Genomic DNA, 19314 nt, shown 5'->3' on the forward strand with positions numbered 1-19314 from the left:
TCATTCCCTTCAGACAAATAACCAAGCTTCAAAACCTGTACCTCTGTATCTCCCTCTGCAACTGGAACCTCTACTTCTTAATTGAGATTAACTTTGTCTCAGGTACATCGAAGCATACAGTGAAATGTGTCATTTCCAACGACCAACACAGTCCGAGGATGTGCTGGGGGCAGCCCAAAGTGAAGCTTTGCCAGCAGTGCCAACATAGCATGTCCACAACTTACTAACTCTTGTACATCCATGAAATGTGGGAGAAGGCACAAACTCCTTACAGGCAGCGGCAGGAATTAAACCCCGATCAATGGAACAGTAAAGCATTACACTAATTGCTGCACCACTATCCGTCATGACCACAGTCACTTCCAGAAACTCATGCTTGGGGACATATTTTCACTCGGTAAGAAGTTTACAATCATGAAGGTGTGCAAGTGGACAGATGCTGAGAACACATTCTGAAGAGTTGAATTGAGAGGTTACAGAGTAGGTGAGTGGAGGCCATGAGGAACTTTGTTTGTAGAGAGGAGAGAGTAAACAAAATTATGCCAGTTGAGATGTGGGCAGCAGAGTTTGTAATTAACTCAAAATGTAGAACTGAACTTCATAGTGAGGGATATACAAGAGACAGAAAGCCTAGATCAGGGGTTCCCAACCTTTTTTTAATACCATAGACCCCCTACACTTAACTGAGGGGTCTATGGACTCTAGATTGGGAACCCCTGGCCTAGATAGAGCTGATGTTGAGAGGATGTTTCTAATAGTATGAGAGTCTAAGACCAGAGGGCACAGCTTCAGAATAGAAGGAATTCTCTGTAGAATGGAGGTGAGGAATTCATTGCCACAGATAGCCATTGAGGCCAAGTCATTGGGTATATTTAAAGCTGAGGCTGACAGGTTGTAGATAAGTCAGGGTTTCAAAGGTTACGGGATGAAGGGGGGAGAATGGGGTTGAGAGGGATAATAAATCAGACACAATGTAATGGCAGAGCAGACTTGGTGGGCTGAAATTACCTAATTCTGCTCCTATGTCTTATGGCCTCAAGAAGGTAGCATCCATCATTAAAGATCCTCAGCCACTCAGGACATGCCCTCGTCTCATTCCATCAACAGGGAGGAGGTACAGGGATCTGATGCTGGAAGCTGGTGGAGCAAACAACCTGCTGGAGGAACTCAGTGGGCAAAGCAGCATCTGTGGGGGAGGAACTGTCGACAATTTGGGTCGAACCCCTGCATCAGGATTGAGACTGGTGATTCAATGGTCAACAAAGAGAGGAGAACTAGAACACATCAGAGGGCTTCTCAAAGAGAGCCAGTCCCAATCAACTAAAGGAAATGTAGGCAGAACAGATAAACCAATTACACCGAAGAACCCTTTGATTTGACTATTGAGAACGGCTTTTTTCATATGCTCACAATGGAAAACACAACATTAATTAAAAATTGAGTATCTCCACAACTTTAAAAGTTTAGAATATATAAACATGGAACACTACAGCACAAATGTGCCGACCCTTTATCAAGTTTAGCCCTTTCCTCTCACATAGCCCTCCATTTTCCTATCATCCATGTGCCCAAGTCTCTCAGACATCCCTAATGCATCTGCCTCTACCACCTTATAGGACCTTCCACATATCCACCACTCTCTGTGAAGAATTTACCTGACATCACCCCCAATACTTTCCTCCAATCACCTTAAAATCACAAACAGATGCTTGTACATCCATGAAATGTGGGAGAACACACAAACTCCTTACAGGCTGTTACACAAACAGTCTTTAGATGCTGGAAATCCAGAGCAACACACACAAAATGCTCGTGGAACTCACCAGGTCAGGCAGCACATATGAAAATGAATAAAGGCTACGTTTTGTGCCAAGATCCTTCTTCAGGACCTTAAAATTATGTCTTCTCGCGTTAGCCATTTTGGCCTGGAAAAAAAGTCTCTGGCTGTCTGCTCGATTTCTGCCTCTTATCATCTTGTACACCTCTATCAAGTCACCCCTCATCCTCCTTCAACCAAATAGTTCAGCCTAGCTTGCTCACTCTATAGTCATCACAAGGCATCCTCTAACGGAAAAAAAAATTCTCCATTCTCCACTAAAGATTTATCATAAAGCAACACTGCTGAGCAAAATGCCATATCACCTGATGAAACAAAATATGGCAATGTATACAATTCGAGGACCACTCAATAAATGTGATAGCCTGGACTGGAGAACTAATGGGGAAGGATAATGGCCAAGCGTCTTTTCCCTGGAGCTTCGGAGGCTGAGGCAGCCCTAGGTTAAACAAGGGTCCCATTCCTGAGAACGGTCTGTAACCAACTTCTCTACAAATCACAAAGACATGTCACAAACACAAAAATCTACAGTTGCTGGAAATATAAGACAACATATACAAAATGCTGGAGCTTAGCAGATCAGGTAGTGTCTATGGAAAGGAATAAACAGTCGATGTTTTGGGTCTTGGCCTAAAACGTTGCCTGTTTATTCTTTTCCATAGATTCTACCTAACCTGCTGAGCTCCTCCAGTATTCTGTGTGTGTTACAAAGGCCTGATTTTTAAACAGCTATTCATATTGTATCACTTTATGTACACCTACTATAATTTAATTGAATAATCACCCCAGCAGTATGAAACATGAATCTCAGGGTTGGATATGGTAACATCTGTGCACTTTGATAAAAATTTACTTTGAATTTTGAAATGCTTTAAAAAATACATTGGAAAATTTGCATAAGACTAGATTTTCGTAAGTCAGGTCATTTCAAGCCAAGTCTAGTAACCTGGGTACCCCTGCACAAGATTTAGAGAGATATAGGTAGGGGAGATGCAATCCGCTGAAGGAAATTTGAAAACAAAAGTCATAGGTTTAAGGTGAGTAGTAGGGGCTATAAAAGTATTTTTAAAGATAATATATTTTTTTAAAAACACAGACAGTGATTAATATCTGAATCTCACAGCCAGAGGAGGTAGAGCTCCTCCTCATCTTAGGTGTATCTCGCTTATGTTTAGTTCATACATACGAGCGTGTTTGGGAGAAAAGTGGGACGGAAATGTCAATGACTGCAGACATCTTCTGCCATGTGGGAACTCAGTATCATTTCATCTTGCAGAGAAATATGAATGACTCGGTTTAACCACACATTGCCCTATTTAAATATACTGCCAGACAGCTGTCAGTAATGTACAGCTCTCAGGAATGGAACCCTGTTGGAACACCATCTACAAATTCGCCAATGACACCACTGTTGTTGGCAGGATCTCAGGCAATGACAGGGAGGCCAACATGAGTGAGACAGATCAGCTGGTTAATTGATTTGCAACAACATCCTTGCACTCAACATCAACGATCAATCAATTGTGATTGATCCACAATCAAAACACCAAAGAATGGATTGTGGACTTCAGGAATGGGAAGTCACGGGACACACCAGTCCTCATCGAGGGATCAGCAGTGGAAAGGGTGAGCGGTTTCAAGTTCCTGGATGTCAAATCTCAGAGGATCTATCCTGGGCTCAATACATTGACGCAATCACTGAGAAGACATGCCAGCAGCTATATTTCATTAGGAGTTTAAAGAGATTTACTATGTCATCAAAGACTAGCAAATTTCTACAGATGTATTGTGGAGAGCATTCTGACTGGTTGCATCAATGTCAGGTATGGAAGCTGCAATGCACAGGATCAGCGAAAGCTGCAGATGGCTGCAAGCTCAGCCAGCTCCATCTTCAGCACTAGCCTCCCCACCATGTAGTATTAAGAAGTTAGCATCTTGTAGGCCGCTTGTGACCCTGGCTATTTTTTTTAAAAAGGTCATAGCAGCTATGAGCTTGAGAAAAAGAGTATAAATGCACAAATGCTTTCCCATAAGATCAGCTGAGCGGGTGACAGTAGCCTTGGTGTGGGGAAACATTGTACCTTGTGGTTCTTATTGCACCTGCAAGATAAGCAATTAGGAGTGACTATTTACTAGGGCAGCAGACTTTGGGTGGTGGGCTCGTGCCTGTCTGTATCCAGACATAGTAGCAATTAAAACTGTTATACAAACAATTTAGACTGATACGTTAACAATACTCATCTGTAGAGAAACTAAGGAGGGTGAACCCACATGTATCTGTGTACGTGACTGCATAATATAAAAAGAACTGTATTTGCTTCAGGAGGCAGAGACCCTGGAAGCAGCCTCTGAGAGAGAGTGCTTAAGAGGGTTCTCTCGAGTAACTTGCTAATAAAGAGTTGAAGTTACTTTCACCGTAGTACGTGGTGTCTTTGCATCGGGTAGATCGAAAGAAGTTTATAACAACCGTCATGGACACCTTCAAGAAGGCATTAAGGCCCCACCATTGCAGGATGTGTCTCCTCTTTTTAATTACCATCAGGAAGGAAGATTCATGTTTTAAGAACAGTTTCTTCCCCTCTGCCAACAGATTTCTGAATGGTCCATGAACATTATCTTATTATTCCTCTTTTGCACTTTATATTTATTTTACAGTGATTCATGAATTGCACTGTACTGCTGCCACAAAACAGATTTTATGACACATCAGTGATAATAGACTATACAGTCACAATATTTAAATAGTCAAGGCATAGAACTCAGTGCAGGCACATGGAATTAGTGTGCATGGGCAAAAAACTGTTGTATGGACCTGATGATCTAAAAGTGGGACCACATCAGTCCACGGCCTCCTCTTCTGCTGCAATGAGGCCACTCTCAGGTTGGAGGAGCAATTCCTCATATTCCATCTAGGTAGCCTCTAACATTGATTTCTCAAATTTCTGTTAATTTTTCACCTCCCCCTCCCTCTTCTTCAATTCCCCACTCTGCCCACCTTCCCTTTGTCCATAATGCACTCTATTAGATTCCTTCTCCAGCCCTTTACTTTTTCCACCAATCACCTCCTAGTTTTTACTTCATCCCTTCTCTCCCAGCCACCTGACTTAACCTATCTCCTTTCAGCTTGTCCTCCTTCCCATCTCCTCACCTTATTCTAACATCTTTCCCCCTTCCTTTCCAGTTTTGATAAAGGGTCTTGGCCCAAAATGCCAACTGCTTATTCCCCTCCATGGATGTTGCCTAACCTGAGTCCCTCCAGTATTTTTTGTGTGTTGATAAATCTAAGGGCCTGTTTCTGTCCTGTGCTGGGCATAAACAGGGTGAACATACACAACCTGTTCCCCAGCGTTGTGGAATCAACAGCTAGAGAGCACAGGTTTAAGACATGAGGGGAGAGATTTACTCCTAACCCGATAGGGAAATTTTTCACCCAGCGGGTGGTCAGAATACGGAATGCGCTATCAGAGAAAGTGGCTGAGGCAGGTAAAAGTACAACACTTAAAAAGACACTTGCAGGTAAATGGGAATGAAATAGTTTAATTTGTCATGTACATTGAAACATACAGTGAAATGTGTTGTTTTGTGTTAATGACCAACACTGTCCAAGGACAGGCTGGGGGCATGTGTCTCCGTGCTCCTGGTGCCAACATAGCATGCCCACAACTCACTAACCCTAACTGGACTGTCTTTGGACTGTGGAGAAAGCAGGGGTAGCCAGGGGAACCCACATGGTCATGAGGAGAACGTACAAACTCCTTACAGACAGCAGTAATGATTGCACCATGATCACTGACGTTGTGAAGTGATCGTGTTAACCACCATGCTACCGTGCCAACCAACTCGAAGAATTGGAAATAGTCTAGCCCTCTATTCTACACTGTTACTGCTTTAATTTAATGCATCCGATCTGTACCAACTGTATGCAAGACAAATCTTTCACTGCGTCTTGATCAATATGACAATAATAAACCAATTCCAATCTTAGTTAGCAAACACAGGAGGGCCTGTCTTCGTGCTGTATCAGAGTCCTCGATTCACACTCTTATTTTCAAAGCATAAACACAATAACGCCAGTCTCTTAGACGGAAATGGGTGTGACGCGGGTTGAAAGGTTTGGAAAACCGAGCCGAGTGTTAACCGGTTCGTGCAGCTCTTCTTCCTCGCAGGAGGCCAAGGCCGAGGAGGCACCCCTCCCACCCAGGGAGGAAAACCACCCGCTGTGGGCGGAAGCAGGGGAGGAGGGATGGGAGCCGCCTAAGCCGGAAAGGGGATTAATGCATTTGACGATGCAAACGCAGGGTCCGGTGGTAGTGACATTGCCTCAGAACCGGGCGACGATCGGCGGAAAAACGGCGATTGGCGCCAAAACCGGACGCCGCGCGCGTCCGCCCGCCGCCATTTTGTGCCGGAATCGCGGGGGCGCGCGCAATCGCCATCTTGTTTCCTCCTCCTCCCCCCCCCCCACACCCGGCGCGACGGGAACGCGCCGACGGGCGGGCGGCGGCGGCATCGGGAGCGCGCGCCACCCCGGCTCCTCCCTCCCCAACATCATAAAAAGATTATAACATATCCACACACGCACACACAGATGCGCGGGGAGGGTGAGCCGACCTGAGTTGTAAACGTGTAGCTCATCCACGATGCCTTCGTTGCCGCCGCCGAAGACAACCATTAGCTCCTTGATGGAGACAGCGCGATGTCCATGGCGGGGCCGCGGGACAGGGCCGCTGCTGTTGGTGACGCGCCGCCACCTCAGGATGGGAGCCGCCATCTTCTCCCCGCCACAACAACCGCGCCCGGATGTTGGCGGCGCGAGAACCCTGGTCAGGACCCCAAGTGCGCTGTCCCCAGTCTTGCCTGTCGCCTCTCTCGAAGCATAACCCGCTACTACCCTAACGTTATCTTATTTTTTCACATCACAAACACCAAATATCCCTGAACCATTATTTTTCTGCTCAGAACGTTGAAGTTCTGTTGCGTGAGATTTCCTTAAACACGAAACATAGATCAGGCAAGGAACCCAGAAGCTACAAGAAGGCGGAGCCTTGTCCACAGAATACCCGGTTGCCCCACCTCAGGCCCACCGGCAGATCGTTCTTTGCCGAATAAAAAAAATATTTCATTTTTTTATCTAAAATAGAATCAATGGAATCAAAAGTGTTTGGGGTTTAGTTTTCTTCCGTGGGGTCTAATGTTAAAAAATAATTAGTTCGGAGGAATAATTTGGTTACAGGCATTCCCGGTAGACTGCACAGAGCTTCTTGAATACCCGGATGAAGACGGACATCAAACCAATTAAAAATCCGCTGTTCACATTTAGTTTGAATGTCGACCCTGTAAACGTGAACGGTTCCCCATAGCAGAGTGAACAGTGCACGGGAGAAGACCTTCCGGATAAAACCGGGTAATGCGTGCTGCGGTAACGACCTGCCGCCCCTAATTTAACTGAGAGGTACCCTACTTTCCCCACGGAAATATTTTAACCGTATTTATTGATTTATGGCCGGGGAAAAGGAAGGGAAGATGTTGGTAATCAAACAGGCGGCTGAGTTGGACAGTCCAGGCCTCCTGGGTCCACCAGCCGGGTGCATTTCCAGCCGGCGACGGCAGGGGGCGCATGGAGGCTGCGATTCACTCATTCAGTGTCAGGGGTTCCCGGAGCCTCGCCGGGCCCGGGGCGCAGCACCTCGCAGCCCGAGCTGGTGACACAGGAGGAATCATTCGGTCAAATTAGACTATTATTGTCACATGCGCTGAGGTGGAGTGAGAATCTTCCATCAACAAATACGGACCATTTCATTAGAGCGGCGCACTGAGGGAGAACGATAGCAATGCAGGCAGACGACACGGTAGAAGGGTCACACACGAACTCGGCAGGCCAGGCAGCGTCTGTGGAAAGACGAACAGTCGACGTTTCGGGCCCAGGCCCTTCGGCAGGACTGCAGAAAGAAAAGCTGAGGAGTAGGTTTGAAAGGAGGGGGAGAGGAGAGGGGCAATGGGTGAAACTTGGAGGGCGGAGGGATGAAGCAAAGAGCTGGGAAATTGATTGTTGAAAGAGACAGAAAGCCATGGAAGAAAGAAGAGGAGCACCAGAGGGAGGCGATGGACGGGCGAGGAGATTACGTGAGAGGGGGATAAAGGGATGGGGAACGGTGAAGGGGAGCATTACGGAAAGTTTTCAAGTCAAGTCACTTTTATTGTCATTTCGACCGTAACTGCTGGTACAGTACACAGTAAAAATGAGACAACATTTTTTCAGGACCATGGTGTTACATGACACAGTACAAAAACTAGACTGAAATACGTAAAAAAAAAAACACAGAAAAAACTACACTAGAGTATAGACCTACCCAGGACTACATAAAGTGCACAAAACAGTGCAGGCATTACAATAAATAATAAACAGGACAATAGGGCAGTAAGGTGTCAGTCCAGGCTCTGGGTATTGAGGAGTCTGATAGCTTGGGGGAAGAAACTATTACATAGTCCGTGAGAGCCCGAATGCTTCGGTGCCTTTTCCCAGACGGCAGGAGGGAGAAGAGTTTGTATGAGGGGTGCGTGGGGTCCTTCATAATGCTGTTTACTTTGCGGATGCAGCGTGTACTGTAAATGACTGTAATGGCGGGAAGAGAGACCCAGATGATCAATGTTCAGGTGATCAGCTTGGAGGCTACCCAAACGGAATACAAGGTGGTGTTCCTCCAACCTGAGTGTGGCCTCATCACGACAGAAGAGGAGGTCACACATGGACATATCGGAATGGGTCATTCCTCGTGAGGTCAGTCCGTTGGGGTCATTCACTGTATTCAGTGCTCCCAGTGTGGCCTCCTGTATATCAGTGAGATCTGGCGAGGATTGGGGACACTGCTTTACCGAACACCTATGCCAGAAAATCGGATCTCCAGTGGCCACCCATTTTAATTCCAGCTCCTATTCCCATTCTGATATGTGCTCCTGTCATGATGAGGCCACCGTTTAAATCTACTCCTCAGCTTTTTTCCTCCAGTCCTGCCAAAGGGTCTGGGCCTAAAACATGGACTACTTTTTTCCATAGATGCTGCCTGACCTGCTGATTTCCTCCAGCATTTTGTGTGTGTTGCTGGGATGTCCAGCATCTGCAGATTTTCTCTTGCTCGACACAAGATCCTGCAGATGCTGAGAAATCTTTCTCAAGATAAAGATGACCTTTGTTTTTCCAGTTTAGATTTTATACATGTTGAGAGGATCGGAGTTGACGACACTGATAATTTTGTATTTTTGTTAGATATTATAAACAGCCCTTTTTTTCATTTTTTTTCTTTTTCTCTTTTTTCGTTTTTTTCCTTATTAGTTATTAGATTAGTTTTTTTTGCATAATTTTTTTTATTTTTATTTTTTCTGTTTTTTTAAATATATATTATGATATACCTAGGTTTGCCTTGTTTATTTGTTACTTGTATTGTCCATGATTTGGGAATACTCATTTATACTGTAATTATTGCTTATGTATTCTTTCAGGTTCAGTTGAAATGTGTATGTTTGTAATCCCATTATCTATGTATCAATTTTATTTTGTTGATATTAATAATAATAATAATAATAAAAAGATTGAAAAAGAAAGATAAAGATGACCGTTATCTGTCATGTGTACATCGAAACAGTGAAGTGTGTTATTTGCAAACACAATCAACGCACAATGCTGGACGAATGTACTGGGTCGGGCAGTACATACAAGGCAAACTCTGCGAGGGCATTACACTTCCTCCCTCACCACCATTCAGGGCCCCAGACAGTCCTTCCAGGTGAGGCGACACTTCACCTGTGAGTTGGCTGGTGTGGTATACTGCGTCCGGTGCTCCCGGTGTGGCCTTTTATATATTGGTGAGACCCGATGCAGACTGGGAGACCGTTTCGCTGAACACCTACGCTCGGTCCGCCAGAAAAAGCAGGATCTCCCAGTGGCCACACATTTTAATTTCACATCCCATTCCCATTCTGATATGTTTATCCATGGCCTCCTCTACTGTCAAAATGAATCCAAACTCAGGTTGGAGGAACAACACCTTATATACCGGCTGGGTAGCCTCCAACCTGATGGCATGAACATTGACTTCTCTAACTTCCGTTAATGCCCCTCCTCCCCTTCTTACCCCATCCCTGACATATTTAGTTGTTAGCCTGTTCTCCATCTCCCTCTGGTGTTCCCCCCTCCTTTCTTTCTCCTGAGGCCTCCCGTCCCATGATCAGCTCTGTATCACTTTCACCAATCACCTTTCCAGCTCTTAGCTTCATCCCACCCCCTCCGGTCTTCTCCTATCATTTCGTATTTCTCCCTCTCCCCACTACTTTCAAATCTCTTACTATCTTTCCTTTCGGTTAGTCCTGACGAAGGGTCTCGGCCCGAAACATCGACAGCGCTTCTCCCTATATATGCTGCCTGGCCTGCTGTGTTCCACCAGCATTTTGTGTGTTGTTGAGGGCATTAGTGAACCACTTTCAAATTTCTATAGCTGTGTGGCGGAGAGCATCCTGCCTGGTTGCATCTCTGTCTTGATGAGTTCAAGAGGCGGTGCTTCAGGGTGGCACCATCCAGCATTAAGGACCCTCACCATCTGGACGTGCCCTCTTCTCATTAATATCATTGGGGAGGAGGTACAGGAGCCCGAAGACACACACTCAACGATTCAAGAACAGCTTCTTCCCCTTTGTAATCAGATTTCTGAATGGTTCATACACACAACCTCGTTATTCTTTTTGTTTCACACAAAACAACTCTTGTTATGCAAGTCAGTGATAATCTGATTTTGATTTGCACAAACTATGAACAGATTCAGAGATTTTGATCTGAAAGATGAACTCAGGCTTCCTGTTCAGCTGCATGGTCGGCTTTGAGAGCCTCCGCTAGGAGGTAGTCAAGTCTCTACACAGAGGATTGCTCCTGAATCAAAAAATCAAAAAGTGATGTAAATATTCAGCAGGTTGGGCAATGCCCCAGGGAGAAGTAGTTTGTGATTTAGAGTTAACTAACCGTTCTGCCTTCAGCCTGAGATGGTAACTGTTGGAAACTGTCAAAGATAGGCAGGTAGTTAACTGTAAACCGTTAACTGTTTCTGTGCCCACAACGTCTAAAGCAGTGGTTCCCAACCTTTTTTTGGCCATGCCCCACCTAATCACCTCTAAAATCCTGATGCCCCCTGTGGTGATATATAATTCTTATTATTCAATAAGTGAACTCCTGTTCACCTGGAGGAAGCCTAAAAGACCATTAACTTGGTTTAAACAAGCTTCCAAAGAACATGGCATTCATGAAAGAGAAAAATAAAAGAACCAAAGGACTGTTAAAGTTCTGAGGAAGAAATTACTAAGAAATTGTAAAATAAAACATTAAGTGATATTAAAATAATAATAATAATAAATAAATAAAACAATGCTGATTCGTTTCTACAGCATACAAAGACAGATACACCGTTTAAAAGAGATGACGCAATGTACACACCTTCACACCACCAAGAGCCGAAAGCTACTGCAAAAAGCAGCATTGGCACGACCTCGTACGAGTTTCTTACGCGTTTGGACTTGTTCATTCGCTCCTTCCTAAATCAGTCAATTCATTAATTTAATTATGAAAGCCATTTGATGGTTGTAATGATGGTGATACACTATATATACAGTACATACGCAATTACACATGTACATACACACAAGTATTTTTATGTATGCATACTGTATATATACATATGTATTAACTCACACACACTCATACTCACACAGACTTACTAGAAAAAATTCACTGTTAATAACACATTCTCGAATTGCCCCCCTTAAAAATCAAATTACCCTCCTGTGGGGCGTACGCCCCACGTTGGGAACCACTGGTCTAAAGGTTTCCTGAATTATTTTAAAATTTAGATTTCCAGCAACCATGAGGGTTCTGGCTCAGCAAAGATGGACTTGGGGTTCCCTCTGCTGTTTCAGTTGATAAATGCACATGGTAACTTTATTTGCTAAATACATTTACATGCATTAGGAATTTGCTGCGTTGGTCAGAGTGCGACATGCAACAAAAACATTTAACAATTATAAAGAATTATATAAAATATAAAGTTAGAGGTTAAAAGACAGATATGGAATAAAATGTGCATAAATACTCACTTGTATTTACAATGTAAACACCATTATAAAAAGTGGTTTAAACAGTTTACAGGGCAGTGATGGGGTAATAGATGAGGTTGGGGTTGGGGTGGCCAACTAGAATGGTTGATCATATAAACTGCCAGGAGAAGAAACTTTTAAAATGCATGAAGTTTTTGTTTAATAGCCGTACAGCTCTTTCAGGAAGGGAGCTTTTGGAAAAGGCATTTACAGTCCACCCTTCAACTGTGCCCCAGCCAACACACACAAAATGCTGCAGGAACTCAGCAGGTCAGGCAGCATCTTTGGAAAAGAATAAACAGTTGACATTTAGGGACGAGATCCTTCATCAGGACTGGAAAGGAAGGGGGAAGAAGCCGGAATAGGAAGGTGGGTGGAGGGGAAAGGAATGATTTGAGAAGCTGGAAGTTCTAGCATTTTTAGAACATGCTGGTGAATGTCCTGTAAATTGTACTACATATCACAAACTACAATTATACAACATGCTGTGAGTTACAGTACAGGCCCATTGGCTCACAATATACTGCCGATCTTCTAACTTGCTCCAAAATCAATTTAACCTTCCCTCCCACATATCCCTCCATTTTCTATCATCCATGTGCCTATCTGAGAGACTTAAACCTCCATAATGGTTTAGCCTCTACCTCCAACCCCAGAAGCACATTTCACACACCCACCACTCTCCATGTAAAAAACTTACCTCTGACATCTCCCCCATACTTTTCTCCAACCACCTTAAAGTTATGTCCTTGCATATTAGCAATTTCCACTTTATCAATGCCTCTTATCATCTTGTACACCTCGTATCGAGTCACCTCTCATTCTCCTTCGCTCCATTCATAAAGACATGCTCTCTAATTCAGACAGCGTCCTGGTAAATCTCCTCTGCACCCTCTCTAAACCTTCCACATCCTTCCAGAACTAAACACACTATTGCAATACTCCATTTTCCTGTGTTGCTGGCGATTCGCAGAATTTCTTCAGTCTACCACACCATAGCTGAGTTTCTATTTTGATAGTCTATCCACTTTTCTTCTAATGCCCAAAGGTGACTTTCAACGATCAGTGATTGAGTCTCTGTGGCTCTCCAGTGTAAAGAATTACAAAGATTCACCACCTCCCACGTGGTGACATCTCTCCTTATCACACTTTCCATCAGCCAACGCTTAACTGTGAGACTGACCACGGTGAGGGAACCACAGTCAGCAGTAACAAATTGAGACGTGGGAGTGGGATGAACCGATTCACCCCCGGAACACTTTCTACCAATCAACAGGAGCCTGACAGATCTGACTCTTCCAGGTTTGTTTATCACATGTGCATCGAAACGTACGGTGAAATGTTGTTTGCGTTAACAGCCAACACAACCTGAGGATGTGCTGGGGGCAGCCCACAAGCATCGCCACACATTCTGATGCCTGTCCTCAGTGTTCACTAGAGCAACAGCAATGAAACAAGACAACAGCAAAACAAGCCCCTTACCCATCCACTCTCTCTCTGTCTCTCACAACAACACAGACCTCCAACCCCAGGCCAGATCACCTCTGACCACCAGTCCCTGGACCTGACTCGCAGACCTCAGGACTCACCAACTTTGACCTTTGAACTTCAGGCTTCGGCCTACCGACTCACCAATTCCTGGACTTTGACCTCCAGATTTCACTGAAATCGGGGTGTTGACCTGGGCAGCCACCAGTTTCAAAACTCGGGGATGTGGGGCGGGAGCTGTTTACAGGACCAATAATCCCCAGTGCTGCACACTGAGTAGTGGGTCAGGCAGCATCTATGGAGGGAAATGGGGAGTTGCTGTTTCAGGCCACAACCTTTCACAGCTCCTTAATGTAATTCTTTAGAGTTCCATCATCCGCAGTGTTTTCTGTTCCCAGTCATTTAGCATTGATCTCGGTTCTCGTATTTGTGATGAGTTTCAAGGTGTCTTTTACACTCCCAAATAAAGGAGCTGACCATATCTCCTCTTCCACTTTTTATAAATCCTCTCTTTAAAATTCTATATTCCTTTTATACATTCTCTCATCTGCAAAGGACTCACATTTTGTCTCAGACATGCAACAGCACAGCTCATCTATTCAGGTCGATGTGCCTATCAGGGCTAGTCCCATTTGCCTGTTTTTGGCCTGTATTCCAAACCTCCCTATCTGTGTACCTGTCCACCTGGTCAAGCAACTCCACTCCATCTGCAAAAGTCAGGATTTCCCAATGGCCAACCATGTTAATTCCAATCCCTATTCCCATTCCAACACATGGGATAATGGCCTCCTCTTCTGCCACAATGAGGTCACTCTCAGGTTGGAGGAGCAATACCCCTGTCCAGATCTCTCCAACTTCCAGTAAAACTTTCCCATACCCTCTTCTTCTATTCTTCACTCTGACCTCTTCTCCTCACCTGCCTATCATCTCTCCCTGGTGCCCCTCCTCCTATGGTTCACTCTCCTCTCCCACCAAATTCCATCTTCTTCAGTCCTTTGCCTTTACCACTTATCACATCCCAGTTTCCTAATTCATCCTCGCCCCACCCACACCCTCCCACCTCCCATCTGGCTTCACCCATCACCTTCTAGCTAGTCTTCCTTCCTCCCTCTTCCTCCTTAATCTGGCATCTTCCCTCTTCCTTTCCAGTCCTAATGAAGGGTCTCGGCCCCAAACATTAACTGTCCATTCTTCTCCCCAGCTGCTGCCTGACCTGCAGAGTTCCTCCAGTATTTTGTGTGTTACTCTAGATTTCCAGCATCTGCAGGATCTCTTGTGTGTAGCTGTCCAAATGTCTTTTAAGACGTTGTATTGCACAATTAACTTTATACTGCAAAGGGGTAAAGACTCTAAGCCCGAGGATCTGCTGATACAGGAGTCCGGTATAAAACTTAGCTCAGTTTGTAAGAGAAACAAATTGCACAGTAAATCATCTGAAAAACAAATTTATACCTATGATCCTGAGAATACTTGGATTTTATCAGTGGCCCTGTGAAAATGAGCAGGAATTGTTAGAATCCTCGTGTTATGGGTTTCAAGATGGCGGGGGGGGGGGGGGGGTAGCGGATTGTAATGGACAGTGAAGAAGGCAGACCAGTGTAGGTCTTTCACAGTAGAAAGGCTGATGTGGGAATACAGACAACACACACAAAATGCTGGTGGAACACAGCAGGCCAGGCAGCATCTATAAGGAAAAGCACTGTCGACGTTTCGGGCCGAGACCCTTCATCAGGACTAACTGAAAGGATAGATAGTAAGAGATTTAAGATTTGAGTAAGAGAATACAGATCCATAATTAGTTGAAGTAGCGTCAAAGGTAGATAGGGTTGTAAAGAGGAACTATGGCACATTGGCCTTCAGAAATCAGAGTTGGGTGAGATGAAGGTTAAGAGTGAAGGGTGAAATATTTAAGGGGAAATATCTTCAGAGGGTCGAGCGAAAGTGGAACGAGCTGCCAAACATGCAGGTTCAATTGTAACACTTATGTTTAGATATGCACATGAATGGAGACCAATGCTCCCCCCCCCACCCTGCACTCCCATTAACTGCCCCCAGCCTCTACCCCTCCCCTTACATAGGGACAGTTAACAGCATTTGCTTAACTTTGGGATGTGGGAGGAAAACAGACCCACAAACTCCGCCCTGACAGTGCCCAGATGTCGGAATTGAGGGACAACTGCTCCACCCCCTGTACCATGATGTTAATGTGTTGTGGTCTCAGGAAAACCATCCCGTGACCCACTCGGTACCTCTGCACCATTGAACGATTGCCTAGTATGTCAGGACTGAATCCTGACCTCACAATCTACCTCCCTGTGACCTTACACTCTATATTCTATTCTGTTGCTTTCCCTTGTACAATCTCACTGTACCGATGTGATGAAGTGATCTGCACAGAGAGATGCAGAACAAAGTTTTTTCACTGTGACTTGGAACACTCGACAATAATCAACCATTTCACCAACTGGTCTTATTCTGTTCCGAAAACACCTTCCCCACCCCCAGCACGGTAGCATAGCGATTTGCTTAACCCAGTTACAGTGCAACAACTGGGGTTCAATTCCTATCACTGTCATAAAGGAGTTTGTGTGTTAGCATGGGTGCTCTGGTTTCCAGTGACACACGGATTGTAGGGTTTACTAAGTTGTGGGCATGCTACATTGGGGCCAGAACCATGGCAACAGGTCCAGGACATCCTCAGACCGTGATGGTTCTTGACACACTTCACTGTACATGTGACAAATAAAGCTGATATTTAATCTGGTTAGTGGGGTGTCCCGGGGATCGGTGTCTGTTCACAGTCTGGATCAATAAGGGATCCATGTGTCGTATTTCCAAACTTGTCCATGGTACGAACAAAGGTGCAATTGTGAGTAGCAATAAAGTGTAGAGCAGTGGTTCCCAAACTTTTCTGTGTTACTGCCCCAGGTCCCCAGACCACACCCCCAGCAGTGCAATTGTGAGTAGCAATAAAGTGTAGAGCAGTGGTTCCCAAACTTTTCTGTGTTACTGCCCCAGGTCCCCAGACCACACCCCCAGCAGACCCCACCTCCCTTTCCGGCCATTGCATAAAAACTATAAAAAATTTTGATTTACGATGCACAGTGAAAGAAAATAAGAACTGCAAATTCAGAGCAGTGACAAATAATTGCAAAAATCATTCAAGTTTATTTTCAGCTACAAATTAAGTTTCTTTAATTACAGTACAAACACTTTTAGAGCATGCATTAGGTGTCCATCTGCTTTTTCACCTTCTTTGATGGATGGGTTGGGGAGTGATACCAACTTTCAACATCAGTCTCTGATCCCCACACCCAGTAATTCAGTCTGCTTTGTTGCTTTAAAAGAACTTGGGCGACTGCGCTGAAACCATGCTCCACCAAATAGGATGTTGGAAAGGCAAAAAAAAAGAGAATGTCTTAACCTTTTCCCACAGTGCAGGATAGCATTCAGAGATTTCTTCCTGCAACCAACCCTTTCTGAACCTCAGCTCAGCTGTCATTTTGTAGCAAGATCAGTTCTTCCTCCCTCTTTCCTGTCAAGGTTCAGGAATGGATTTATTACTCAACTGAGAATTTTAATGGAGAGAAAATCTTTAAATCTCTTTGACTTATAGCTCAGCAAGGTGGGCACAGTATTCTAGACCATCTGGTATTCTTTCTTTCCCGTCCAACTCAGAAATTGCAAAAAGTCACAATGGCCAATATTGCACTTAAGTAAGGTCAGCTTGCAATAAATGTGAAGACTGATTTCACTTTGATAAGATTCACATGATTTCAATGTGATTGAAGATTGATTTCATTCAACTTGTGAATAATTCTGACAGATAAGCAATGTCACGCCCGGTAGCACTCACATTGTCAGCTTTGAGAGGTTGCTCATGACTAGTCTGAACTCCTGCCTCAGCAAGGACCTGGACGCATTGCAATTTGCCTATCGCCACAATAGATCAACGGCAGACACAATCTCAATGGCTCTCCACGTGGCTTTAGACCACCTGGACAACACAAACACCTACGTCAGGATGCTGTTCATCGACTATAATTCAGCATTTAATATCATCGTTCCCACAATCCTAATTGAGAAGTTGCAGACCCTGGACCTCTGTACCTCTCTCTGCAATTGGATCCTCTACTTCCTTACCAGAAGATCACAATCTGTGTGGATTGGTGATAACATATCCTCCTCACTGATGATCAACTCGGGTGTGTGCTTAGCCCACTTCTCTACTCTCTATATACACATGACTGTGTGGCTAGGCATAGCTCAAATACCATCTATAAATTTGCTCACGATACAACCAGTGTTGGTAGAATCTCAGGTGGTGATGAGAGGGCGTACAGGTGTGAGATATGCCAACTAGTGGAATGGTGCCGCAGCAACAACCTGGCACTCAACATCAGTAAGACAAAAGAGCTGATTGTGGACTTCAGGAAGGATAAGATGAGGGAACACATACCAGTCCTCAGAGGGATCAGAAGTGGAGAGAGTGAGCAGTTTCAAGTTCCTGGGTGTTAAAATCTCTGAGGATCTAACCTGGTCCCAACATCAATGTAGTTATAAAGGAGGCAAGACAGTGGCTATATATGTCAACAAATACACTCAAAAACTTCTATAGTTGTACCGTGGAGAGCATTCTGACAGGCTGCATCATTGTCTGGTATGGGGGGTGCTACTGCAGAGGATTGTAAATTTAGTGAGCTCCATCTTGGGTACTAACCTACAAAGTACCCAGGGCATCTTCAAGGAGTGGTGTTTCAGAAAGGCAGCATCCATTATTAAGGACCCCCATTACCCAGGGCATGCCCATTTCTCACTGTTACCATCAGGTAGGAGGTACAAAAACCTGAAGGCACACACTCAGCGATTTAGAAACAGCTTCTTCCCCACTGCCATCCATTTCCTAAATGGACCATTGAACCCTCAGGCACTACCTCACTTTTTTAAAGTATACAGTATGTTTTTGCACGATTTTTAATCTATTCAATTTATGTATACTGTATAAAGTATACTGAATAAGATTTAGTTATTTAATTTCTTTTTTCTCTGTTAGATTATTGTATTGCATTGAACTGCTGCTGCTAAGTTAACAAATTTCACGTCACATGCCGGTGATAATAAACCTCTGATTCTAATATTCTTGAGTTAATTACTGAATGAATCATTTGAATCTTCAAAGAATTAGTTTCAAAAAGCTCATTAAAGTGTCTGTTTCCCTTTGAGCGCCATCTGATTTTTGTGTGTAACACCCAGCATTCAAACTGTTCATTATTCTAAATTCAAAGGTCTCAAAATCGTCAAGAATCGACAGCATTGGACTTGATTTTATTAACCTCCGTGATAACAGTATTTAAAGATTTGTGCAGCCGATTACTTAGGTTTTCTGTGACAAGATGTTGTCTGAATTACACAGCCATGGTGAATGTTAGATACAACTTTTTCAACCAGGTAATAACCCCATGCGGTGGCTGATCATTGATGGGTGTCCATCTGTTGCACAAACAAGAATGCTGGTAGGCAGGATGTCCTTCTCTTTTAAAAATCTCTCAACAGCCCAAAATATTGACTGCCCCTTCATGTTATTTCTAGTCTCATCTTTTATGAAGTGAACGTAACTGAGAAGCAAAGATTCATTGCCTGACAAAGTTGACTCATCCAACTGCAGAGCAGATTTTGTTGTCCAATGTTGCACAATGTGTCTTCCACATCCTCAAGAGTTGAACAGAGTTGCTTTAATTATTTGGTCTGGTGACTTACGCAAATCTGTATTTAGAATCTTGCTTGCTGCTGGCAGAATCAGTTCTTCTCCAACTGCCTCTCTGCCTGAAGGTATATGAAGTGGGGCAGAGATATCTTGG

General features: G+C 44.3%; 1 protein-coding gene across 3 annotated transcripts in view; it reads right to left on the bottom strand.

Annotated features, from left to right (window-relative positions):
* LOC140741701 (host cell factor 1-like) overlaps positions 1–6646 on the bottom strand; it is a 126309-nt gene extending 119663 nt beyond the window's left edge. For all 3 annotated transcript variants that reach the window (XM_073071990.1, XM_073071991.1, XM_073071989.1), the window contains exon 1: positions 6449–6646. In XM_073071990.1, coding sequence (XP_072928091.1) covers positions 6449–6608 — 160 coding nt within the window. In that variant the 5' untranslated portion in view covers positions 6609–6646. The remainder of the gene's footprint in view (positions 1–6448) is intronic.
* Between the last annotated feature and the right edge of the window lie 12668 nt (positions 6647–19314).

Source organism: Hemitrygon akajei, chromosome 19, assembly GCF_048418815.1.
Source record: "Hemitrygon akajei chromosome 19, sHemAka1.3, whole genome shotgun sequence".
NCBI classification, from domain to species: domain Eukaryota; kingdom Metazoa; phylum Chordata; class Chondrichthyes; order Myliobatiformes; family Dasyatidae; genus Hemitrygon; species Hemitrygon akajei.